The 27,496-nt window shown below is 40.6% G+C and overlaps 1 protein-coding gene across 1 annotated transcript in view; it reads right to left on the minus strand.

The window, feature by feature from the left end:
- LOC149794835 (solute carrier organic anion transporter family member 2A1-like) overlaps positions 1 to 27,496 on the minus strand; it is a 76,565-nt gene that overhangs the window by 12,731 nt on the left and 36,338 nt on the right. Inside the window, exons 6-9 of the mRNA XM_089964493.1 lie at positions 25,489 to 25,689; positions 20,974 to 21,138; positions 8,243 to 8,432; positions 4,393 to 4,540 (exon numbers count right to left, since the gene is read on the minus strand). Of these exons, the coding sequence (XP_089820619.1) occupies positions 4,393 to 4,540; positions 8,243 to 8,432; positions 20,974 to 21,138; positions 25,489 to 25,689 (704 nt within the window). The remainder of the gene's footprint in view (positions 1 to 4,392; positions 4,541 to 8,242; positions 8,433 to 20,973; positions 21,139 to 25,488; positions 25,690 to 27,496) is intronic.

The following is a 27,496-nucleotide window of genomic DNA, read 5'->3' on the forward strand; positions in this document are numbered from 1 at the left end:
CTTACATAAATGTAATTTTCTCCTCATGTGCTTCGTTAACTTTTACATGTTCTCTCTCTCTCTCTCTCTCTCTCACACACACACACACACATACACACTCATGCACACATATACACACATATGTTGATTATCACTCGAATTGTTGTCACTGAGAGTGAATTGATATTGGTTTTGTGAAAAAACTATAAGCACTTAAGTGGAGCTCTTGTATGAGTTTCACAATCGCCGATAATCAGCGGTAACGCGGGTTATCGCATTAACCTGCTGATCGTAAACGAGGCTAATGGTGTATGGACTAAGGTCACAATTATTGCTTCCGGTTCAGAACAAATGAATTTAATCCCCATTTATTTTTAGAGCATTTTTTGCTTCCTCATCTTGGTTGTGGCGCATGCGTTAGATTGAGACATTTTTTGGTATTGGTTTAGAGGAAATTGTTTATTCTGTAGAATGTGTGCATCACTGTGTGGTTGCCTGTGTCTATTTTACCACAGTGGACAGTGAACAAGGAGGCACTGTTGTTGGTCCGGAAGTGAAATATGTGATCCACTTCACGTTGTTTTGCTTACAGTCCATCATGTCTACAGGATGGCAGATATAATATGGCAATAACTTCATCTCTGAAGATATTTTAGATTCTCATATGACTTATTATGACTTGGGATTATTTATAAAGGTTGACAAGTAGAGTTTTGACAGTTTGTTTATATATACTTTAAAATTAGAACTATAAAATTAAATTTTTTAATAAATATTTCTTATTTGCATATATGTTTTTTTTTTTATGGGTTTGATACTCCCATTTCTTCAAGTCAAAATGAGACCCCCATTCAAAACACGTGACAGGATGACGTTTTTGAAGTTGGTATTGTGCCGGTCATTTACATTATTCATTATGGCTCTACAGAGTTAATGTATGTTTTATGGGTGAGTTATAACGGTAACACATATATGCTTTTTTGGCTTTCAGTAATTGTTTGTAAACATTGTTATATGGTATTTAATGAAAGGATGGTGATGAAAAGTCCACAGTGGAACCTACGCAGAACGTCTATTACGCCATTTTAAAATGTCAAAGAATGACTAACATCATTAGGGAGGTGGGGGGGGGGGGTGCGGACCGCACCGGGTTACACCATCAGAGGAGGTGACACCAAAATGACTGTCTATAAAATTCTTGAATTTTTGTGCAGGAAGGAAGTCCATGAGGATGACACCATGAGTTACCGCACATGACTATAACATTTTTGAATTTTTGTGCAGGAAGGGGGTCCATGATGGTGACACCATGAGTTACCGCACTAGGTGACACCAACCCTAGTGACGCCACTGACTTTTCCCAGGTATATTTACTTTAGATGCGAGAAAACAACATCATTAAGTACGTCTAACGCAAATACTATCCATTGTATTAAGTTTGGTTACAACATTGACTGACAAAGTAAAATAGTTCAATAAGAAGGCGATTTCAGCTTATGTAAGAATGCTTCACTTTGGTCCATAAGCTGATATCGCCTTAATGGCGCGGTTTCGAATCCTGCCATCGGATCAGCTTGGGTCGACCACCTTGGTGTGTCCTAGGGCAAGACACTTTACTTAATCGCCTCAGCAATAAATAACCTACTTGTGATGTGCCGTAAAACAATTAAACCAAAATCAAACCATCCTTATATACAAGGTTGAGGATCATGATTTCACATTTTGTTGATGCATAGGATCTGTTGGTATACATAGCTGATTTGGGTGGTACACATGCACTAGAAATATCCAGAATTGTTATTTGCATCATGACTTAGCTTACATATATTTATCTGCAGCCGTATGGATACGTGCTAAAGACAACTGTGGACTATTTTATAAATGGTTTCGTTGATGAGATTGTGTTACTCGGGGTTGTGTTTGCAATGATACGCAGCGCTGTAGCATTGACTTCGCGTAACGCGTAAATCGCTTTAGAACTCATCATCGGTTTTATATACATCATTGATTTCTTCAATAAGTTCATTTATCAACGCGCGAAAAGTCCCAGGATCCAAGACATTTTTGATGGGCGACCGATGACAATTTCATACTGTCTCATTGATGACTTCTTGCGCTTTGTTGCCAGCACCTACTAGCCCCACAATTGTTTTGAACATTTCCACGAGTTCATGACCTGCGGTTGTGCAAGTGACAATGGTCAGACGGACACTTCCACAAGAAACTTTTTCTTCCTGATCCAGTCTTTCAAAGATTTCCCTAAAATTCAGTATCTTATCTTCTTACGGATGTAGTATTCTGGCTCAACTTGTATAATTTTTGACATTATCGAAAAATTACTTTAACTCTTTGCCTATAGCCTCATGTATTTAAAACCTCTCCCGATAAACCATTTTGGTCTAATTGTCAAACGCTACTTCATCGTCACGCATCTTAGAACAAAATTCCGTTTAATAATCTTTCCAGTCGTGGAGAAACCAGACGGCAAATATTGAAACACCTTCCTCAGTCTTCCTTGCGGTCTTGCTCGTTCACTATATCAAGCGTGATAAGGTGAACGTGCGCTTGATTACCGCTGTTTCCTCTTCTTTAATCAAAACAGCCTCTGGGCACTCAGGAAATGTTCTATGGCTCAGACTGTTCTGATAATCAAATACGGCTGCTTTTCTGTTCCAATCATAGCCATTGCGTTGATGGTTTCCGCGACGTTCTTCACTTCCTCTGCTGTTTCTCCTATAGCTTTGATCACTTCCTCCGCTTTTTCTCCTATGGCTTTGATCACTTCCTCCGCTATTTCTTCAATGGTTTTGATCACTTCCTCCGCTGTTTCTCCCATGGATTTGATCACTTCCTCAGCTGTTTCTCCCATGGCATTGATAACTTTCTCCGCTGTTTTTCCCATTGGTTCGGTAATGTCCTCTGCTACTTCTCCTATGGCTTTGATCACTTCCTCCGCTGTTTCTCACATGATTTTGATCACTTCTTCAGCTGTTTCTCCCATGGTTTTGATCATTTCCTCAGCTGTTTCTCCTATGGCTTTGATAACTTCCTCCACTGTTTCTCGCATGGTTTGGATCAGCGGTGCAAACGTTTGTTCAAAACCAGCTATGATATCTTCAGCTCCTCACGAATCGAATAAAGTTTTGACACGTTAACAAACATCTCTGTAACCACAAATATATTCCAGTCGAACTGTGGTGACTTTGTCGCGTCGGTCGTCATTCTCAACTAAGATATCGCAAAGGGATGGTCAACACATACATCGCGTTGTTGTTAAATTTATCTATTCAAGTTAGTACCTCTCATCAGTTGAGTCAATCTTGAGAAAACTATATGGGTCCTGATTGACCTTGTTATGAATATCTATAATTTTCGTAACTCTTGGCACACGATTTTGTCTAATTGTTGTAATTTTTGGTCATGGCTGTAAATTGTACAGATAATCTTTAGTTAGATTTTGCCTGTGTGACTAGGGTCTGTGGTAGGAATATCAACAGCTTATAATTACATAAGTTCTATAAATAGATGCTTACGTATGTGTTAACAATTACTGATAATACTCTAAATAATCAGAATTGTTGGCGACTTTGAGTTAATTTTCATTGGCTGGTGGGATTTTGACTGCTCTAGAAGAATTAAGTAATTTCTCATTGGTAGGGCTAGGTCACATTAATAGGCAGTTTCGGAATAAATTCAGATATATAACAGAGAAAATATATGATTGAAAAATAAACAACCATCATTGTTTTAATTGGTTATTAACAGGTAATATGAAAACACATGGTGATTTCGAGAAAGATCTTTCCAAAACGAGTCAGCCACAGACACACACCCCACAAGCCTGAGACATAGTTGTTGTACTTCAAATGTAACTAGAGGCGAGCACAACACTGACGCTCTAAACAACGCAAACTCTGCTTTCTTAAGTCAAATATCTTTACATGTTCAGGCTATGAAAGGAAGTGAATTTACGAAAAGGGGGTTGGATTAGCGTGTTGTGCAGAGGAGTAAGTTTAGTCTTCCAAGCTTTGATTCTGGAGCGAAATTGGTACATAATTAAAAATTTAAAAAAATAATCCTACGTTAATACCGGATATATTACATCTTGTGGTACCAAAACTATATATTTTTGCTCGTGGCTTCGCCATTCTTAAAATATCCTTATTTTGTACCACACGATTAAATAAATCCGGTATTAACATAGAAAAAGAAAATATCTTCTATATATCTGTAGAGAGAAACACATCGTTTCAAGGTAATCCTCTGTTTTTGGTTTGTGTGTATATTTTGTGTTTGTGTACACGTTATATATAGTTTTCTTTCGAGCAGGTGATTATAGATCCTGAATGAGATCGACCTGTGCAAAGGAATTCCATTGCTATAATATATAATTATTATTATTGTTATTGATACCATTACTGATGTTTTGACTTCACACCCCGCATGACAAGGACTGTAGTAAGAGCGCCCATCACTTCCGCAAATGGGGAAGTATTTCTCGTCGTTACAGCCACAACTTCCGGTACAGTTCATACTGTGAGGCGTAAAGTATGACGACATACTTGGGAGAAAGAGGAAACATCTCTTAAAATATCATAGATACATATCCAACTACTTACCTATCAATCTACCTAAATATATACACGGATATATACCTACAAATAATTTCCAGATACCACTTATAAAGGACATGTTAATGATTGAACGATTAAGGCGGAGAAGATGGTACAACATATTTGACAAATGAACAATGAAAATGAGGTCAGACTTAATAATGACGTTATAATTCAAGACGACAAAATTCCCTTGAAAGGTAATGCAGTTAACTCAAGAGCTGGATGACTATTTTGAACACAAAGTGAATAAGCATCAAACTTTTATTGCTCTGGCTAAAAGATAAAATTCAATTTAAAAATCGGTGTCTTTCTATCTATTCACGCATCCAACCATCGATTCTTTTATCTACCCTTCCATCAGTCCATCCCACCATCCGTATTTAGTGTTATGTATATCTCTGTTGTGTCATTAACTTTTGGCGAGTGCCTGTAGATTAAATAGGAGCTATAAGTAAGGGTTTAAGAATCTTAATACTACTACTATTATTACTACTACTACTACTACTACTACTACTACTACTACTACTAATAATAATAATAATAAAATCAATCTGTTTACGAGTTTGCGGTTGTTACCTTTCTCATAGGTCCGTCAGGTGGGTTCTTTTACGATGTAAGGTATTACATATTGTCATGTAGGGAGAAACAATTGTGTTTAGGGCTATATGGGTGTAAATAAGTAGGTAGGAAAGGGCGATTCATTTATTCTTATTTCTTATGTTCTTAATTTAACATCAGTCTGCAAATGTGTTTAATATGTTACGTTTAGGGATTGAAAATACGTGTCTGTGTACATATGTATGTATGTATGTATGTATGAATGTATGTACGTACGTACGTATGTATGTATGTATGTATGTATGTATGTATGTATGTATGTATGTATGTATGTATGTATGTATCTATCTTATGTATGTATTTCCCTAAAATATAAATTCAAACAAAGTGAAAGAATGAAATAACTTGGTGGATGAATTCCTGGAACATTATCATAAATTGTACTATCGATTTCACGTTAATACGGAAACTATCCAAATGTATTTTTAATGATGGTTACAATGTGCTAATGTGGAAGCTTTACTGAATAATCACAGCTCTAAATTCCAAAAGTTTTGCTTCGACCTATGTCTCACGAAAGAAGACAATCACAAAATTCTTTCTATGTTTCACATAATTCAACAGAATCATTTTAATGTTCCAGTCCTTGAATAACTGCACATAATCCGACAGGTACTGTTTGTGTTAAAATAAATATTTTTCCATGCTGCTAATTTAAGAAACAAACTATAAATAAATCACAATTTCCTCTCTCTCTCTCTCTCTCTCTCTCTCTCTCTCTCTTAACACACACACACATACATGCAAAGTTGGCTATCAACTGAAGAATGAAAATGCGGTGCTTCAGATCTCTTATAGTCGCCTAATGCGTATCAAATAAACATAATCTGAACAACCAAAATGATTTTCAAAGACTTAAATGATATTATTGTGAAATACTTAACATCAGTATTCTTATCTTCCCTAATTATTGAACCATTCAACAACTAGGGCGTACATGTTTCTCTAGAGGACAAACGTAACCCTAGGATCACGTGATGTTTTCCTGACATCCATTCAAAGTAATACATTGCGTACTTTGACCGAAATAGTTGCTGATATGACTTTGGCAATCAACTTTGATTAATATATGGTTATTTTGCAATGTATTATATTTATATACACTACACATGCTACGTGACCTCAGCTTTAAAGTGCGTTTAATTGTGTTAGAATTTGTGTTTTGGACCTTTTTAAGTAGCCTTAACAATTTTTCAGTCATATCGGCACGACTTTTGCAGTATGACAGTTTATAGAGATGTCTAGCACTGGGACACCATGCCGCAGACATGTAGTATAATGTACCATCCAGTCACATTATCCTGACACTAGGCCGACCAGGTACAACACTAACATCTTAATGACGAGAGCCAAGCGAGGTATCTGCCAGTACAAGATTTATGTCTTTTGGCATGACTCAGCCTGGGTTCGAACCAGAGACCACCCGCATCGAGGCAGACGCTCTATTATGCTACAATTACCAATCATGATAATAATATCATTGACCCAAACTTCTTTTAAAAATATTTTAAATGAAAGTATAATAAGATATCAGTAACAAATATTTTATTTGGATATAATTAGAGAGGAAACATTTATTTGGATTATTCATTGTAATTACAAAGTGCTCATTTGACTAAAATAATATCTAGGGATTATTATGCATTTATTAGAAGGGGTTTTAAACAATGCCATTGTAACACATGATTATGAAAGCTGTTAGTGCATCAGCATATCTGAGTACCTGGAATTCATTCGGAACACTAGATTCTTTTGAACGTGTGTATAACATTTAAGGATTATTTGCTTTTTAATTCATACTATTGTAGGTTACTCTTGAAAAATTCATTAGGTTACTTTTAGAAAAGAAATTCTATTTTTAACATAGATAATTAAAGTATTTATTAGGTTTTACTAAACTTGTTGATTTTACTTCTTTCTGTTGCTTAATCGATGATCATAAAGATATAACATTAGTTTCTGAACTAGATCTGCTCGGTATTACCGGTATTCCGGTTTAAGGCGGTACTATTTTCTGTGGTATGCGTGCTTGTATTTTTCCCTGTATCGGTACATCTGTAGTTTCCAGCAATAAAGAATATATGGAAATTTCCGATTACTTTTGTTAAAAGTAATTATATTTATCACAGACTGATTTCAAATTCTATAAAAGGATATATTTATGAACATGTACTCATAGGTTTAACACGTGTCACATATTTCACGATGGCGGTCCAAATGGATATTGTAAACGATTTCTAGGCCAAAATCCAACTTCTTAAAATTTAAAATCGGATCCAAAAAGAAAAACATACAATGTTAATTTTACTAATTTACTAGCGTATGTTGATGTGTTAAGTACACATATTCCTTTGCAAGACATAGACTCATTCTAGATTTTCAGGAGAACAGTTGTTTTCTGTCTTAAATGTACACTCTTATCCACAAAATATTTTCTCAGTTTTTTGAGTCACTCTGTTTTATGTTTACTGAAATATCTTGCCCAGGCATTGGCATTTAACCTAAAGTTTTTTTGCCTGTTATAGCATTAATGTAAAGTGTACATCATAGACATTCCGTTTTTATCAACAATATCTTAAATGTCAGCACAATTTTACAGGTGTCAGCAACAACATAAGTTTAATCGTCCCACGCTAGTTACAGATTTAGATGACAACTTTTACAACAGTTAACATACAGAGCGCAAATTCATCTGCTAGCAGGTACTAAAAATTTAATACTTTTTGGGTGGGATCTGCGTATTTCTTTCGAGCCGTGATTTTACTTTACATTTCACCCCAAGAAATGTTTCATTTTAAATAACTTAATAGATATAATTGGATGTTATTTGCTATAAATAAAAGTAGAATATTTTTCCAACCATTTGAGAGCCTGAATTATTGTAAATAAGTCCTGCTCAAGAAAAATAAATTGTTGATCAGTTATATAATTAGGATATATTGTGTTACGTTTAGCAACACCGCGTTATACCGCAATACAAAGTACTTCCTGGTACCCAAGTCTAATCTAAGTGCCACTAACACGCTTACCTTCCCTCGTTTTTGCCAAAGATCTCTGGTTGATTACATCCAAGGAAGAATCCGCTCGCAAAACATGCCAAATTAAAGACGTAGAACGAAATGATCAGCTTCATAGTGAATGTCGGGGTCATCTTAAATTTTCTTGTAATCAAGCCACCGAGGAACGACCCCAGTGAGACCGCTAGTACGTTGCTAACAGCTGAAACATATATAGATTTTCTGATTCGTGTGCGAAAATTAGCGACAAGATCTCACTAAAGAATGTCTGAGGCCATTAAACAAATCTTTACAACCTTTCTCTCTGTGGCTATTCCTGTGAAGACACATGTACATAAATTTGTATATAATTTGTTGTTGTTGTTGTTGTAGGGTTTAACGCCATTTTTCAGCACACGATAGGCTATACATGGCGGCCAGTATTAATGGTCGAGGAAGAACCCTTGAAAACCACGGAAAGAACCACCGACCCACGAGAAGCTACTGGCAAGCGTTCTCACATACCCACATTAGCCGAATCCGAGACTCGAACCCACGCAGACAGAGGTGAGATGGCAGTGATCTGTATAAAACGATCGTATAAAAGACTAAGTGTGGATAGATGCATGCATCTTCGTGCATGTATGAAGGTAGATATAAACTTAAGCTGGATGTGGAGGTTGTCGTGTTGTGTTGCCTTTTTATGTACCAAACGTATGATAGTAGTATATGGGGTCACCCTAGCGTCAAGTGGACTTACCATGCAAAAACAGTCGATTCACTCTGGCGTCAAGGGGAATTTAACATGGGAAATTTTAACATGGATGGAACTGTAGAGCGTCAAGGGGAATTGAACATGGAAATTGAACAGGACCAGTACTTTAACGTCAATGTGACTTTAACGTTAAAATATGGGGTTTGCACTTTGTCGTAAATGGAAAGTGAACATGGGAATGTCACCTGGATGTCAATGGGAATTGAACTTTGGATGACGTCATGAGGTTTACAGGGTCAAAACATTTTATAGGGATTTTAATGTATTTGTAAGGACAAAGGGTAGATAGGGACAAACATACAAATACACATTTAAACACACAGAAAAGACGACAGAAATGTTCTAAAACAAACCTCACAGAGAAAATAATGGCTCAAAAAAGAAAAGTCTATTGTATGGGTTCAAAACATTTATTCAAGTATATACATGGGCTCTCTGGCCTGTGCTTTGGTCTAAGCACTATCCATTTAATACATAAACATTTCTACATCAAACAAACCTATTTACTAGTTATTTAGTTCTTGGCTCTAGTAAACCTGTTTACATTTAATGTTCATTTATAAGAAAAAGCTAACACAAAACAAGTAACATGCAATCAAATAGGACAAAGTTCATGTTTCTCTCTCTCTATTCGTCTCACACGTTGTTAAAAATCTGGTCAGCTAGCACTTGTGTCCCAGCGTAGATATTTCCCATCACTTAATCCGTTTCATTCATAAATCGGCTGTTATATCCATCGTGCTAGGTACACTTATCAGTAAGCAGATCAAGTGCAGTCATCGTCTTCTTCCCATGGAGGTACAATGTATACCATATGAATGGTTACTTTTCCTTCGTTGATGTCAAATTTTCCTCTCATTGACTGCACGTCTTCAATAGCCCTAAAAAGTTTGGACGAAGTTATTTCTGCAGGTGTGCTAAATCCGAGACATACAGGTGAGTTCAAACTGTCGCGATACATAGATAGGCTCAAACGACCTCGATCTTTGACTTGACAATGACATTTGAGTTCCTCTAACAGTGAGTCAAGTAGGTCCGTAATGAAACCTGCTACTTCCTCGGCTGAAATGTCAGACGCGAAGTCTCTAAATTTCACCGTGTAGGTGTAAGTTGTCGTTCTAAATTTTCTTGAGGTCGCTGTCTGAGTCATTTGGATGCTAAAATACTCCTGTAGGTCTACTGAATCCTTTCCCTTCTTGGACGCACTTTGCTGTGACGGTATGGTAGTGAAAGAGGTCAGTGATGTTTGTTCCTTCTCTTTTTTCATCTGCGTAGAGTGATTCATCTTTCTCGTTGCTTGTCCTCGCAATGAAGTGTCGTTCTTGGAAGTCGTCCCTTTTTATACTGGGTGATATCAGTATGTCCATAAGGTAAAGTTTTGTGGTCTGGAAGTTTCACTAGCTGCACGCAGTTTGTCATGGCGTTAGTACATAAATAACTAAGATGTGTTACTGCATTGGTGATGTGATAGTGAGGCAAAGAATCACACCTGAGTTTCTCGTTGGACTTGAGTCTTACGCTCTATACTTGCTGTTTGAAGGGATTCATTTTTTCTCAATTGGTCTTAGTAGTGACAATGAACTGTTGGTCTTGGACGTTGTCCTTTTTTTATATGCTGACCAATATTGATGTGACCGTACGGCAAAGTAAAGTGGTTGGGAAGTCGCACTCGCTTCTGGTACACGATTTGATAGACTTTTTCCAAGGGTCGACTGACGATGTGGTGAGTGGGTAAACGTACAATCTTGTTCGGCTGGTAGGTGGTCACTTTAAAGTTTGCATCCTCTCCAGACTGCAATGCTTCTTTCAATACGCCAAAGTTGACCACACGACTGGTACGATAATTCAGAGTCAATCCTTTCACTTTACACTCTGTGTGCACTTCTCCTTGTGGGTCCCGGTATTCGTAGCCGTAATTTTTAGGACCGCCACTCGCGAAACTTAGAATCTTGTCGTCAGGATGTTCGTCTGTCCAGGCTCCTAAACGGTCTCCTTCGATGTTAGGGTGTTGCTGACCCGGTCGATCGATGTAGATGCAACTGTCCGTGTCAAAGTACAGGACGCGATCCCCTAACAGTTCTAAAGCTTCGTACAATTTTAAGCGAGCATGAGCTGTCACGTAAGCCGCAATGATGACATTTCCAAAAGGGTCGTCTTGTACAAAGTCCAGATCTTCTTCGTAATTGACCAAGATCAAATTCTCTCGAACGACGTCCACGTGTTTCATGTATTTGGTTTTGTCGTGAATCATCTGGAAGTAGCGGGAAGATTCTGTCAAATATTCCGTCTTGGGTAAACACGGTCGTTGTGCCATTTTACCCCACAAGCAATTTAACATCACTTTGGCAAACGATCGCCTGCCTTCGTTTTTCTCGATGTGGTCTAAAGTGATGCCTTCTTGTTCCCGGTATTTCTCTTTGAATTTTATTTGGTCTTAGGGAGTGTGACACCAGGAAGGATAGCCGCTGGCTTCTTGCTTCAGTTTCAAAAAGGCATCCACGTAGTCTGCGAAAATGCCTTTCTGAGTAGGGTCACCCTTGTGGTATTGTTGTGTCTTGGGAAAGTGGCAAATTTCGTACACTTCTAACAGTTGGTATCCCATGTCCATAGCTTTGAACAATTCTACGCTGACCCAGGTTCTCGTCAAGGCCCGTTCTTCCTGGGTGTGCTGACAAGGCTGATCTTGGTTGCACGTTTCGGCACAAGTACGGCACAAGGGAAACATCAGTTTGCCTTGACAATGGTGAGGTAAGACGGGATGGTATAGGTTCGTGGGAGGCAAAACTTTGCACTTGATCAAGCCTTCGTATTGTCGAAAGTTGACCAGGTCGATGTGTTCCGTCAGCAATCGCGGGTGCCCTGTAGGAAAGCGACAATATTTGCACACGTAGGGATACAGCGAACACACATCCAAGTATTTGATTTCTTCTCCTTTCTCTTCGTCGGCTTGGTACAGCAAACAGGTGGCATCGGTCCTTCCTCCGTACAAACTATCCCTCGGGTTCAACGGGTCCATGAACTGGTAACTTTCCACGACACGTTTAAACTCGGGATCGATTTTCAAACGGTGATCGTATTCGTGTTCCCACATTTCCACCACTTGGTATCCTTGCTGTTCTAACTTCAAGCGTCGCTGACAAGTGTCCTGGTACAGGTCTTCCATGGTCCGTTGTAAAAACTGATTTTTAGTGTCACGGTCAGGGTAGCAGACGGGACATCCGTGAAATAAGCAACCGTTAAACTCATACACGATCTTGGGGTTTTTTAAGTCCCAGCCATCGACCGAATACGTTCCGATGGTCCTTTCGCCTCCTCCGTTGCGGGCATGCTGAATGCATTTGCCTTCCTTGTCGCACAAGTAATGTAACCAGCGTAGGGCTTTGACCGAGTATTGACGCTTGACATAGTTGGTCGTTTGAGGACTGATGACAGCCACGGTCTTTTGAGGCATGAATCGTTGGCGGTACACTAAGGAACACGCTTTGGCAATGGTGCAAGCTTCTTTCAAAGGATCGAGCCCTCCGTGTTCCATGAACAGTTCTCGAAATTTTCCACAGCAACGTCGTAAAATGTCCACGTCGGAACGACAATACTTTAACATTTCTTCCTGAAAGTCGAAGGGGTCAGAGGCATGAGCCTGGTACCAAGCGTAGAAATCTTCTCGTTGTTCGGTACACATGTTGTCGGGGTCGTAATAGTGAGCCTCAGGCAAATGGGGTAGAACGGCATGTTGATTGGCTTCCGTATTGAAAAAGTGTGGAAAAGTACCCTTTAGCCATTTCTGTCATTCCAAACGTTTTAGGCATTCGACTCAAAGCTATGGTCAAGTAACTCATCGAATCTTTAAACTGCACTTGTCCCACTTGCATGAAAATGATTTTGGCTCCGTTCAAAGTGACTTTAGGACGTTCGGTGCCATGTTCCGTATAGTACCTCAAAAGAAACTGCCCGTCGTATCCGGAGAAATTGTGAGCCATCACTGTGGCATGGCGATGACAATCTCGGTAACGTTCGATGTCCTCTTTGCTCCATGTCTTGTCGATGGGGTCTAAGACCCATTTGGCAAAATCGTCTAGCGTCTTTGGTCCTCGAAAGATTTTTTCACGCCCTCCAGGAATTTTGCTGCAGTGAGGGCAATAACTGAAGATAGGTTCTTGAATACACTTTTCGCACGCTCGATGAGCCACGCAGAAATTAGGAATGTGAATGCCAGTCTCTTGCATGCATTCGAAATCGAAAAAGATGAAATTGCCTTTCTTCTTGTGACCGTCCTCTTTCTCTGGTGGGGGTTGGTATTTATGCACGTAACATTGGTGTTCCAAGTCCAAGATGTGGTGACAAATGTGACATTTTTTCTTTCCGGAACATACGTGTGCCTTGACACTATTGGTACGTATGCCTTGTCCACACGCGGGGCACAATCTCAGCAGTTGACAAGCGCATTTCTTCTGTGAACCTTGCGTCTTCAAATGTTGTTGGTAACAGGTAGGGCTGACAAACGTGCGCAGACAAGTTGAACAAGGCACTGGTTCTTCGCTCAGACAGGGTTGAGAGGCCAAACATCCTGAGCATTTCCATCCACAATGTTTGTGTTGCTCTCGATTATTATAACCATAGTCACATTTCTCACAATAATAAACATATCCCAGGAATCCAGTGATACTGGTAATGGTATCGAAATGTTCATCGTGATGATAAAGGTGAATGTATTTTCCGTCCTTAAAATGTTGGCCTCGAAACAACAGAGGCCCGCGCATTTCTTGAGGGTGCACTTTCAAGGTGTAGCGTGGAGCTAGGGCATCTTGCAATTTTTGCATCTCAGGAATGCCACAGGGTGTGTCTTTGGACAGTCCGGCTTGTTGTAACAGGAGTTCTGCTTCATTTCGTTGTTTGGCTCGGTCGGATTGTTGAATAGTTTTCCAGGTTCTTTTCCATTCTACCGTGTCGTTCTTGTTGGCATAGGTTCGTCCCACCACGATGGCACGGGCTAAACACATCTGGTCATGAGGGTTGTTAATTCGGACGAGACTTGTTTTGGTGTTGCGAAGGTCGTCCACCAATAAGACCTTTTTGCGTCCTGTCCCTTGAGGAAGAGAGACGTGAGCCATTTTCAGTGTGGCTTTACCATCGGTGATGTCAAACTTGTCATTGGATTGTTGCACCTGTTGTATCTTGTCCATGACTTTGGAAGGGGTCAGTTCTGCGGGTCTGCTAAACTCGATCCGAACAGGGGATTTCAAGCTGTCGTGTTGTATGGATAGTGTCAAGCGATCGTCTTCTTTGGGTTGACATTGTCGCTTGAGTGTGGTGAGTAAAGAATCCCACATCTCGGTGATGAACCCTTCTACTTTCTCCAACGGTACGTCGGACTTGAAATCTTTAAACTTCACCGTGTAGGTGTAAGCCGTGGTTCTAAATTTTCTAGAGGAGCGCTTTTCCGTCTCTCGAATGTGATAGTACTTTTCAGGGTTGACTGGTGAACTTTGGTTTGGAGTAGACTCTCTCTGTCTGGTCGCAGACGTGGAAGGTGTTGGTTCAGGTTCGCTCATGTCTTCTATTCGTGTGTGAGGCGATACGTCACTTCGCTGCCTCTTACGTTCTTCTTCTCTCTCACATTTTTAATCTTATTCAAACATTTTGACAAGCACACTCACGTTGTCGAGTAGCGTAGTTTTCTGGAGTACGTACGTACGTGTCCCAGCGACACAGTGCCGTCTCTAGCTCTCTTGAAGACACCAACTGTCTGTTTTATTTTTCTTGCAACTATTTTCTTTCGTGGTAGGGTTTGAATCGAAGGGTCGTCAAGATGCATGAGGTGTTTAAGACGCAACGCTGTCGTTGGGTTCCTATATGCTTGGCTTTCACTTGCCTTGTGAAATATAGCAAGTCATTGTCACAACGAGAGGTAGAGAGGGTATATATGGAAAGAATGAACTTGGTTAAATCATTTCTGAATCAGCAATCGAGATGAAACGATCGCACGATTTCAGTGAGAGAGAAGAAGAACGTAAGAGGCAGCGAAGTGACGTATCGCCTCACACACGAAAAGAAGTGTTCGCTCAAATAGAAGACATGAGCGAACCTGAACCAACACCTTCCACGTCTGCGACCAGACAGAGAGAGTCTACTCCAAACCAAAGTTCACCAGTCAACCCTGAAAAGTACTATCACATTCGAGAGACGGAAAAGCGCTCCTCTAGAAAATTTAGAACCACGGCTTACACCTACACGGTGAAGTTTAAAGATTTCAAGTCCGACGTACCGTTGGAGAAAGTAGAAGGGTTCATCACCGAGATGTGGGATTCTTTACTCACCACACTCAAGCGACAATGTCAACCCAAAGAAGACGATCGCTTGACACTATCCATACAACACGACAGCTTGAAATCCCCTGTTTGGATCGAGTTTAGCAGACCCGCAGAACTGACCCCTTCCAAAGTCATGGACAAGATACAACAGGTGCAACAATCCAATGACAAGTTTGACATCACCGATGGTAAAGCCACACTGAAAATGGCTCACGTCTCTCTTCCTCAAGGGACAGGACGCAAAAAGGTCTTATTGGTGGACGACCTTCGCAACACCAAAACAAGTCTCGTCCGAATTAACAACCCTCATGACCAGATGTGTTTAGCCCGTGCCATCGTGGTGGGACGAACCTATGCCAACAAGAACGACACGGTAGAATGGAAAAGAACCTGGAAAACTATTCAACAATCCGACCGAGCCAAACAACGAAATGAAGCAGAACTCCTGTTACAACAAGCCGGACTGTCCAAAGACACACCCTGTGGCATTCCTGAGATGCAAAAATTGCAAGATGCCCTAGCTCCACGCTACACCTTGAAAGTGCACCCTCAAGAAATGCGCGGGCCTCTGTTGTTTCGAGGCCAACATTTTAAGGACGGAAAATACATTCACCTTTATCATCACGATGAACATTTCGATACCATTACCAGTATCGCTGGATTCCTGGGATATGTTTATTATTGTGAGAAATGTGACTATGGTTATAATAATCGAGAGCAACACAAACATTGTGGATGGAAATGCTCAGGATGTTTGGCCTCTCAACCCTGTCTGAGCGAAGAACCAGTGCCTTGTTCAACTTGTCTGCTCACGTTTGTCAGCCCTACCTGTTACCAACAACATTTGAAGACGCAAGGTTCACAGAAGAAATGCGCTTGTCAACTGCTGAGATTGTGCCCCGCGTGTGGACAAGGCATACGTACCAATAGTGTCAAGGCACACGTATGTTCCGGAAAGAAAAAATGTCACATTTGTCACCACATCTTGGACTTGGAACACCAATGTTACGTGCATAAATACCAACCCCCACCAGAGAAAGAGGACGGTCACAAGAAGAAAGGCAATTTCATCTTTTTCGATTTCGAATGCATGCAAGAGACTGGCATTCACATTCCTAATTTCTGCGTGGCTCATCGAGCGTGCGAAAAGTGTATTCAAGAACCTATCTTCAGTTATTGCCCTCACTGCAGCAAAATTCCTGGAGGGCGTGAAAAAATCTTTCGAGGACCAAAGACGCTAGACGATTTTGCCAAATGGGTCTTAGACCCCATCGACAAGACATGGAGCAAAGAGGACATCGAACGTTACCGAGATTGTCATCGCCATGCCACAGTGATGGCTCACAATTTCTCCGGATACGATGGGCAGTTTCTTTTGAGGTACTATACGGAACATGGCACCGAACGTCCTAAAGTCACTTTGAACGGAGCCAAAATCATTTTCATGCAAGTGGGACAAGTGCAGTTTAAAGATTCGATGAGTTACTTGACCATGGCTTTGAGTCGAATGTCTAAAACGTTTGGAATGACAGAAATGGCTAAAGGGTACTTTCCACACTTTTTCAATACGGAAGCCAATCAACATGCCGTTCTACCCCATTTGCCTGAGGCTCACTATTACGACCCCGACAACATGTGTACCGAACAACGAGAAGATTTCTACGCTTGGTACCAGGCTCATGCCTCTGACCCCTTCGACTTTCAGGAAGAAATGTTAAAGTATTGTCGTTCCGACGTGGACATTTTACGGCGTTGCTGTGGAAAATTTCGAGAACTGTTCATGGAACACGGAGGGCTCGATCCTTTGAAAGAAGCTTGCACCATTGCCAAAGCGTGTTCCTTAGTGTACCGCCAACGATTCATGCCTCAAAAGACCGTGGCTGTCATCAGTCCTCAAACGACCAACTATGTCAAGCGTCAATACTCGGTCAAAGCCCTACGCTGGTTACATTACTTGTGCGACAAGGAAGGCAAATGCATTCAGCATGCCCGCAACGGAGGAGGCGAAAGGACCATCGGAACGTATTCGGTCGATGGCTGGGACTTAAAAAACCCCAAGATCGTGTATGAGTTTAACGGTTGCTTATTTCACGGATGTCCCGTCTGCTACCCTGACCGTGACACTAAAAATCAGTTTTTACAACGGACCATGGAAGACCTGTACCAGGACACTTGTCAGCGACGCTTGAAGTTAGAACAGCAAGGATACCAAGTGGTGGAAATGTGGGAACACGAATACGATCACCGTTTGAAAATCGATCCCGAGTTTAAACGTGTCGTGGAAAGTTACCAGTTCATGGACCCGTTGAACCCGAGGGATAGTTTGTACGGAGGAAGGACCAATGCCACCTGTTTGCTGTACCAAGCCGACGAAGAGAAAGGAGAAGAAATCAAATACTTGGATGTGTGTTCGCTGTATCCCTACGTGTGCAAATATTGTCGCTTTCCTACAGGGCACCCGCGATTGCTGACGGAACACATCGACCTGGTCAACATTCGACAATACGAAGGCTTGATCAAGTGCAAAGTTTTGCCTCCCACGAACCTATACCATCCCGTCTTACCTCACCATTGTCAAGGCAAACTGATGTTTCCCTTGTGCCGTACTTGTGCCGAAACGTGCAACCAAGATCAGCCTTGTCAGCACACCCAGGAAGAACGGGCCTTGACGGGAACCTGGGTCAGCGTAGAATTGTTCAAAGCTATGGACATGGGATACCAACTGTTAGAAGTGTACGAAATTTGCCACTTTCCCAAGACACAACAATACCACAAGGGTGACCCTACTCAGAAAGGCATTTTCGCAGACTACGTGGATGCCTTTTTGAAACTGAAGCAAGAAGCCAGCGGCTATCCTTCCTGGTGTCACACTCCCTAAGACCAAATAAAATTCAAAGAGAAATACCGGGAACAAGAAGGCATCACTTTAGACCACATCGAGAAAAACGAAGGCAGGCGATCGTTTGCCAAAGTGATGTTAAATTGCTTGTGGGGTAAAATGGCACAACGACCGTGTTTACCCAAGACGGAATATTTGACAGAACCTTCCCGCTACTTCCAGATGATTCACGACAAAACCAAATACATGAAACACGTGGACGTCGTTCGAGAGAATTTGATCTTGGTCAATTACGAAGAAGATCTGGACTTTGTACAAGACGACCCTTTTGGAAATGTCATCATTGCGGCTTACGTGACAGCTCATGCTCGCTTAAAATTGTACGAAGCTTTAGAACTGTTAGGGGATCGCGTCCTGTACTTTGACACGGACAGTTGCATCTACATCGATCGACCGGGTCAGCAACACCCTAACATCGAAGGAGACCGTTTAGGAGCCTGGACAGACGAACATCCTGACGACAAGATTCTAAGTTTCGCGAGTGGCGGTCCTAAAAATTACGGCTACGAATACCGGGACCCACAAGGAGAAGTGCACACAGAGTGTAAAGTGAAAGGATTGACTCTGAATTATCGTACCAGTCGTGTGGTCAACTTTGGCGTATTGAAAGAAGCATTGCAGTCTGGAGAGGATGCAAACTTTAAAGTGACCACCTACCAGCCGAACAAGATTGTACGTTTACCCACTCACCACATCGTCAGTCGACCCTTGGAAAAAGTCTATCAAATCGTGTACCAGAAGCGAGTGCGACTTCCCAACCACTTTACTTTGCCGTACGGTCACATCAATATTGGTCAGCATATAAAAAAAGGACAACGTCCAAGACCAACAGTTCATTGTCACTACTAAGACCAATTGAGAAAAAATGAATCCCTTCAAACAGCAAGTATAGAGCGTAAGACTCAAGTCCAACGAGAAACTCAGGTGTGATTCTTTGCCTCACTATCACATCACCAATGCAGTAACACATCTTAGTTATTTATGTACTAACGCCATGACAAACTACGTGCAGCTAGTGAAACTTCCAGACCACAAAACTTTACCTTATGGACATACTGATATCACCCAGTATAAAAAGGGACGACTTCCAAGAACGACACTTCATTGCGAGGACAAGCAACGAGAAAGATGAATCACTCTACGCAGATGAAAAAAGAGAAGGAACAAACATCACTGACCTCTTTCACTACCATACCGTCACAGCAAAGTGCGTCCAAGAAGGGAAAGGATTCAGTAGACCTACAGGAGTATTTTAGCATCCAAATGACTCAGACAGCGACCTCAAGAAAATTTAGAACGACAACTTACACCTACACGGTGAAATTTAGAGACTTCGCGTCTGACATTTCAGCCGAGGAAGTAGCAGGTTTCATTACGGACCTACTTGACTCACTGTTAGAGGAACTCAAATGTCATTGTCAAGTCAAAGATCGAGGTCGTTTGAGCCTATCTATGTATCGCGACAGTTTGAACTCACCTGTATGTCTCGGATTTAGCACACCTGCAGAAATAACTTCGTCCAAACTTTTTAGGGCTATTGAAGACGTGCAGTCGATGAGAGGAAAATTTGACATCAACGAAGGAAAAGTAACCATTCATATGGTATACATTGTACCTCCATGGGAAGAAGACGATGACTGCACTTGATCTGCTTACTGATAAGTGTACCTAGCACGATGGATATAACAGCCGATTTATGAATGAAACGGATTAAGTGATGGGAAATATCTACGCTGGGACACAAGTGCTAGCTGACCAGATTTTTAACAACGTGTGAGACGAATAGAGAGAGAGAAACATGAACTTTGTCCTATTTGATTGCATGTTACTTGTTTTGTGTTAGCTTTTTCTTATAAATGAACATTAAATGTAAACAGGTTTACTAGAGCCAAGAACTAAATAACTAGTAAATAGGTTTGTTTGATGTAGAAATGTTTATGTATTAAATGGATAGTGCTTAGACCAAAGCACAGGCCAGAGAGCCCATGTATATACTTGAATAAATGTTTTGAACCCATACAATAGACTTTTCTTTTTTGAGCCATTATTTTCTCTGTGAGGTTTGTTTTAGAACATTTCTGTCGTCTTTTCTGTGTGTTTAAATGTGTATTTGTATGTTTGTCCCTATCTACCCTTTGTCCTTACAAATACATTAAAATCCCTATAAAATGTTTTGACCCTGTAAACCTCATGACGTCATCCAAAGTTCAATTCCCATTGACATCCAGGTGACATTCCCATGTTCACTTTCCATTTACGACAAAGTGCAAACCCCATATTTTAACGTTAAAGTCACATTGACGTTAAAGTACTGGTCCTGTTCAATTTCCATGTTCAATTCCCCTTGACGCTCTACAGTTCCATCCATGTTAAAATTTCCCATGTTAAATTCCCCTTGACGCCAGAGTGAATCGACTGTTTTTGCATGGTAAGTCCACTTGACGCTAGGGTGACCCCATATACTACTTATGATTTATAATGCCGAAGTTTAAAGGCATTTGACGGCTTGTTAAATAGACAAAATTCATGTAAAACACAAGAATGTAGAAAGATTTTTTCAAAAGACACAACAGTGCGAATCTAGTATTAGTAAATTGAGAGACATCTATATCTGATGCATGGGGTTGGAAATTATAGATAAGATAGAAGTCTATGTGTGCATGTGTGTGTGTGTGTGTGTGTGTGTGTTGAAGAGAGAGATTATTGGTTAACTGAAGGCATGGTCTTTGCACATTTTTATTAAGCATGTGACTATATAAGTTCAGGCATATATATTACATACCGAGAATGATGTTCCCCTGCCATTGAGGGATAGAATACTGGTTGGCGATATATTTAGGCATGAACGACATAAGGCCAGAAACTCCACATAAATGAATACAGGATGCCAACGTGATGAGCGTAAACACCGGATTGCGCACCACTCTCCACACTGATTTAAGAAATTCTGTAACAGAAAAAAAATCAAATATCTACCTTCTATACATCTATCGGATATCAAAATTTGTTGATGCCGGAAAGGTGCACATATCTAAATGCGTATGTTGAATATGCAATAACATACAAAGCTATGCATAGCAACTGTCTCCGTCTCCCGCGCGATAGAGAAAAGAGACCAGGATGTGTGACTAATGTCTGAAAGGGATTTATTTAGTTGTCACCGCTATTAAATTCTCTTACGACTTTATATGAACTTATACTCAACTCACCCGTAGCAAGATAGATGTGTGTATTTTACACTAAGTATATTAAAGTGTTCAGACTACCACGTTGCGGAGATTTGTATTAAACACTAGTCAAACCAACATCCCTTCATTACATTCATTGTATTAAGCACACAAACGCAAGCCACCAACTATACATTCCGAATATCATTGTATGAAACACATAAATACGAGTCACCAACAATACATTCCGAATATCATGGTATGAAACACATAAACACAAGTCACCAACAATACATTCAGAATATATTTAAATGGACAAGGAAATGAATTGTTAAAGGACCATACGCAAAAAGTGATGATTCCTACGCAAAAGTTAATAATTCCAGCGTAAAGGTTGATGATTCCTACACAATTGTATCCAAACAACGTCACGAAAACCAGTTTTCCCTAGTAAAATATGTTTTTACGAGAATATTTACCCAATCATAATACCTTAGGAGAACAACTACTACCTCGCACATCCAAGCCTCCCAGATACTAGTTTTAGCTAAACGTAGCTAAATGTCTGCCGACCTCTGTGATCTCCTCTTACGTATAAGACTTGACGTTTCCTAATCTTAATATTTTAGGAGAATAGGTAAGAGGTGGAAGGAGGTACATCTCCTTATCCTGTAGATACCATCTCCAATCCCCTAAGTTATGCAAGAGAGACAGCTTCTAGGTAACCCGACTGATATCGGTTAGATACCAGTTTTGGTCGAATGCTAGGTTGGTGAGTCCGGGAATGGATATACGAATTTTGGTAATTGGTATTCCATCTTGTCGCAAACAGGTCCATAATGGTTGGTCCTACGGGGTACATATCTGAATGAAAATCGAGGGATGAAGAGACTATTCAGCCTGCATAAGCTGATTGTTCCTGGACAAAGCTTCGGCTACTGTGTTAGGAGTCCTGGGATATTGCGAACTTATACGTTGTTTTGTTCTTGACAACACCACTTTATTTAGAAAGTCCCACAACAGGACACAAAAAACATTTTGGGACTTGGTTCATCCTTGTTGTTTGAGGTAAGTCTCCATTGTAGAGTTATTGGATAGACGGAGAACTCTCATGCCATACAAACTATTCCTGCCACCAGAGAAAGGCTTTCACAATGACCGTCACCTCCAGAATCAGCACATATGAAGATTTCGTTCCTGATGAGAGCATGCACCACAGGCTTCCAGAAAGGATGGTAATAGGTGTGTGTACAGCCTTCTGTACTTTCATCGGTACAGACAGTAATCTCGGGCGATTATACGGGTAGACATATACCCGCAGTGAGCAGAGTTCGGTTGCCTCGATTCTGTAGATGGTGCCTCAATGAGGTGCAGATGGTGAGAAGATGGTCAAGTGGGAAATTTGAGGTATCCATTAGAGCAGAATATGTATTTACCTTTACAATGGGCGCATAGGAAGCGACCTAGGGTCACGTGGTCCTCTGCCGCGTTGAGCAAAGTAGGCGAAGGAAATCCCGTGCGGATAGAATTCCTCAAAAGTAAAGTGCTACCATGATTCGGATTTCAATCCCGAATCCCGAGGGAGATGAAATATATTGACTGTGTATTGAACTCCATACCGCAGTGGACACATTGTTGAGATGATACTAGGCCAGATTTTTCTTTGTGGACGAGAAGTCCAAATTTTTGGCAACAAGGATTATCTCGTCTTGTTAGATTTAACTTCAAGATGTTTCTGCAGGATGTTAACTTAATGTTGCCGCCATAGAAATGGTACGAACATGCGCCATTACTCGATTCATCAGACGAGTGCAGACCCAGGGGCCTGCTGTTAAGCCTCAACAGGAGTGCACTGAATTGGTATACGATGTTGTTGGAGAATCACATGAACGTTCTGGAAGATTAGTGAATAGGTACATGAAGGTATGTGCCGTTTATGTCCGCACTGATGGCGATGTCTCCCTCATGGCTGGCATCCACAATGCACTGTGGTGTATCCACCGAGAACCAAGGGGCATGGATGAAGTAAATGTGGGCGCTTAGGTCGATGACCAGACGCAGAGTGCCGTTTATCTTTGGGACCAAGAAAAGTCGAAAGAAAGATAGGGCTTAGTCGGTGATAGATCCGCTTCGGTATGCGCGAACTGCTGTTTTCGCTGTGTGAAGCTTTGATAGGACAATTTCAAAGGTTCTTGTCCAATGAGTGAACCTTGGGTAATTTTGTTGATTTCACCCTGTGGTTGTGGGAGAGAGGGAAACATGTCTCCTTGATGGATTGTTTGCGGCTTTCTTCAATCTGGACGCTAAACAGAATGTTAGAGGGTAAATGCTGTGCTCTTAGCTTGCCTGTATGGTGATGCTTGAGGTATGTGCAGAGAGAGAAAGAGAGAGAGAGATAACAGTTGCGTTCCGCCAATTGCAAATTATGGATGTTATTACGGCCTTGGCCAGATTGTCTTGAATGGCTCTGCTCAGTACTCGGACCATTCTTAAGACCGAATCCCCTGCATTTACTGAGGTATTTGGAGTGGGAGAAGAATAACTATGTTCCATCTGTTTCAAGAAAGCCATAAAGTCCGACATCAGAATGTTCGGCAATTATACTACATACTAACTGCATTAAAGGCTATCCAATCCTTATGCATCAAGTGTGGCTTTGTCATTATCAAAGCGGCGATATCACTGACAACTGCTTAGGTTTCCATATCAACGACTGCTTTGTGGTAAAAGTAGAACTGATGATGAAGGAGCATTCAGGATGTCTGCTATTCTCTCACAGTGAGGAAGTGATTGAACTCTGGCTCTTTCGTACCATCGTAAGATCAAAAGATAATAGATATATGATCCAAGTTGTTGATGGGGTGGGAGGAGGAGGACAAAACACCGAGATCGAAGGTGGAATGAAACGTCATCAATGGAAAGTTCAGAAGGCTGATTCTTTTCGTGCCGTCGGATATGTAAAATAGATGACAGCACTGGAAAACAAGCAACATAATATTGGTTGCTTGAGGTGAGACTAAGTTCCCCTGTAATGATTGAGACTTATATGGCAAAGAGTGACGAGATCCGTTGCTCATTAAACTCGTAAAACGTCCTGTATTAGAAACCGTGACCTCTAGACTGTCGCTGAGTAAAGAGTCTCGTCTCGTGGCTAAGCATAGAGAAATTGCGAAGCGACATCTGTTGAGGCGTGAGGAACTATTCGTGGTATCCTGCATGAGCAGGACGCGACTGAGTAAACCATGTACATAACTCTTACCTGTCCGAACATAGAGGAAGCAATGCAGAAATGCACACAAGTGTCTATATTACATACAAAACCTTCGCATAAAGGGAACAGAGGCAACGTTACAGATATTGACAACGGAGGTGCGACAATATCGAAAATGAGGCAATTACTTGACGGGAAATATCCCACATACCGCCTATACGAGTAAAAACATCAAAGTTGGCGCCCGGACGCTATGAATGTCCTAGAATAGAAACTCACAAATATGTACCTTTTTTAATGACATTACACATATATTATGAGTTTTTATAAGCTCTAGAGATTTGCACGTACATAAAATAATTATAGCCCGAACTGAACGTGAAGTCATGTACGCTACCCGCGAAAGTACTTAAATGTGTCACGACGAGAAACTGAGCAAAGTGTCAAGGCGGAACATGTCTGAATAGAAAGAAAAAAAGTTGAAAATATAGATGGAGTATACTTTCCTTAGAAGTGAAAAACTCCTCCAACTTGTAATGGTATATCTTCCACGTAGATTCTGACTTTTGAGAGGTCTTTTGTGACGAGAGAGTACTTCTTGGCACGAGCGGAAGTAGTAACTGATATATTGTTAGACTTTGTCGCCAAGTATTATACATAGGAAGAAATCTCTCTGCCGGACCGCCACGTAGATCGGCTAACAACGTTTAGCTCCATTTAGCTAAACGTAGTATCTGGGATGGCTGGATTTGCGAGGTGGTAGTAGTTTTCTTAAGGTATTATGATTGGCTAACGTATTTAAAGAAGAAATGCTTTAGCTGAAGATCTAATGCTACTGGTATCATAGAAACCTTTCTATCTGAAAAATTAAAAAATACAGCAACAACTACAGCAACAAGAAAACAGCACCCAAACAAACCTTTAATTTGATTAAGAACGGTGTTGCCAGTTGATCTTTCCAATTTTTGCGCAAACTGATTAAATTCTTTGACTTTGACTTTCAGATTCCTGGGAAAGCAGAAGAGAGGAATTGCTGTCACCAGCGAGGCTCCTCCAAATACTAGAAATCCCAACCACCAGGCGCCGATCCATCGTGGATCTTTCGGATGAATGTCCACATCTGCAGTTAGAAAAAAATGATAAATGTAATCTTTCGCGATGCGCATGCCCGACAGCCTCTTAAATTGTGAGAGAACATTCATGTACAGCATTTTGACAAAGCGGACATGTTATTACCAACACGGACATGTTTTTACCAAAACGGACATCATTTAAAAAAATGGACATTATTTTATCAACACGGACATGTTTTTACTAACACGACATTATTTTACCACCATGGGACATTTTATTTACCAACACGTTTCTTTTACTTGATATATCTCACAGGGAAATACCAGAAAACTTTTAATTATATTCGATTCGAATGACGCATAGTCGGAATCAAGTGGGTTCTGGATTTATTTCTTTACATTGATGCCACCAAACATGTTTCAGTAGCAATTCCATTTAGCTCATTTTCAATCGACTTAAATATGTGTTTGTGTTTTGGATTTTTAACGTAGCTTTGACAATTTTCAGTCATATCGCTATGATGTCTGCAGTGTGACATTTAGCATCATGTCCCACCCAGTCACACTATCCTGACACCAGGCTGACCAGTCCTAACATCATCCTCTTCATGCTGAGCGCCAGGAGAGGCAGCCACTAGTACCAACTTTTATAAGTCTTTGGTATGATTCGACCTGGTTTAGAACCCATGACCTCCCGCATTCGAGAAGACTAACTGATTACGTAGACCACCGGAGCGGTCTGTCGACACTGATAATAAAATAGAGCAAGAAAAGTCTTGGAACCCTACATAAATAAAACGTTTAGATATTAAAAACATGCTCATGAGTAAAAATTAACTTCTTAAAATTAAAACATTTCTCCACCAAACAATTCTGTATTGCCTCTCATCTTCCGTACAAATAATTCGTCATCCGTTTGAGGATCATTATTTTCTAAGGCAGATAGTATGTCTGGCGTAAGTTGGTATTTCTCACATTAGCTGTTATGTCTCTCATGAGCTGATATATCCCAAATGAGTTGGCATGTTTCCAGTGAGTTGGTATATTTCACATAAGTTGACATGTCTCACATGAGTTGGTATGTCTCTCAAGGGTTGGTAAATCTCACATGAGTTGGTATGTTTCTCACTAGTTATGTCTCTTAAATTGGTGTCTCTCATAAGTAAGTAACTTTGCAAGTAAATTTAACTGCATTTATATTTTATCAGTCTTAAAAAAATTATAGTGCCCTTTAGAACGAAAGGCAATTAACTGACTGTAAGTGCTCGTTTCATTTCTTATTAGTTTAGAGGTGAGCAGGTTTGCATCTCAATTAACAGAGTAATTTGAATTTGGTAGGGCAATTAACAAAGATCATTGTGAGTTGTTGACAATGTGGGCAACAACTTTAGGTCTTAACCTGCACATGTATTAAATTAAAAGTATTTAATATCTATCTTACTTGAGCAGGACCACCGTATCATAGAGCGGGAATTGGTGGATGTGGAGAAATTTCAGCGATGTAGCTGTAAAGCGATATGGCAGCGATCGTGAAATGAGTTAGCAAAGATATATCACGTCAAAATTAGTAACATCTGATTTTCCATAATCGCTAAAATTAAAATAGCCTACATTAAAAAAGTTCACTGTTTCTGAACAAAATAGAAATTTGTCTCGTCCGTTGTAAATCGTCCAAATATTCCATTCTCGGCTGTCAAACGATGACCCAAGAAACATAGTAGTCCACTGTGCTTATAATAGTTAGATTCGCCAGATTTAGACGGGATATGGAACTAGCATTGCTCGGAGATAAATCTACGAAGCCTATAAATACGCCGCCACCATCACCACCAAAACTACTTAGAGAAATTTAAA

The sequence above is a fragment of the Sinohyriopsis cumingii genome, chromosome 7 (genome assembly GCF_028554795.1).
Source record: "Sinohyriopsis cumingii isolate HCF-2022 chromosome 7, ASM2855479v2, whole genome shotgun sequence".
Taxonomy (NCBI): domain Eukaryota; kingdom Metazoa; phylum Mollusca; class Bivalvia; order Unionida; family Unionidae; genus Sinohyriopsis; species Sinohyriopsis cumingii.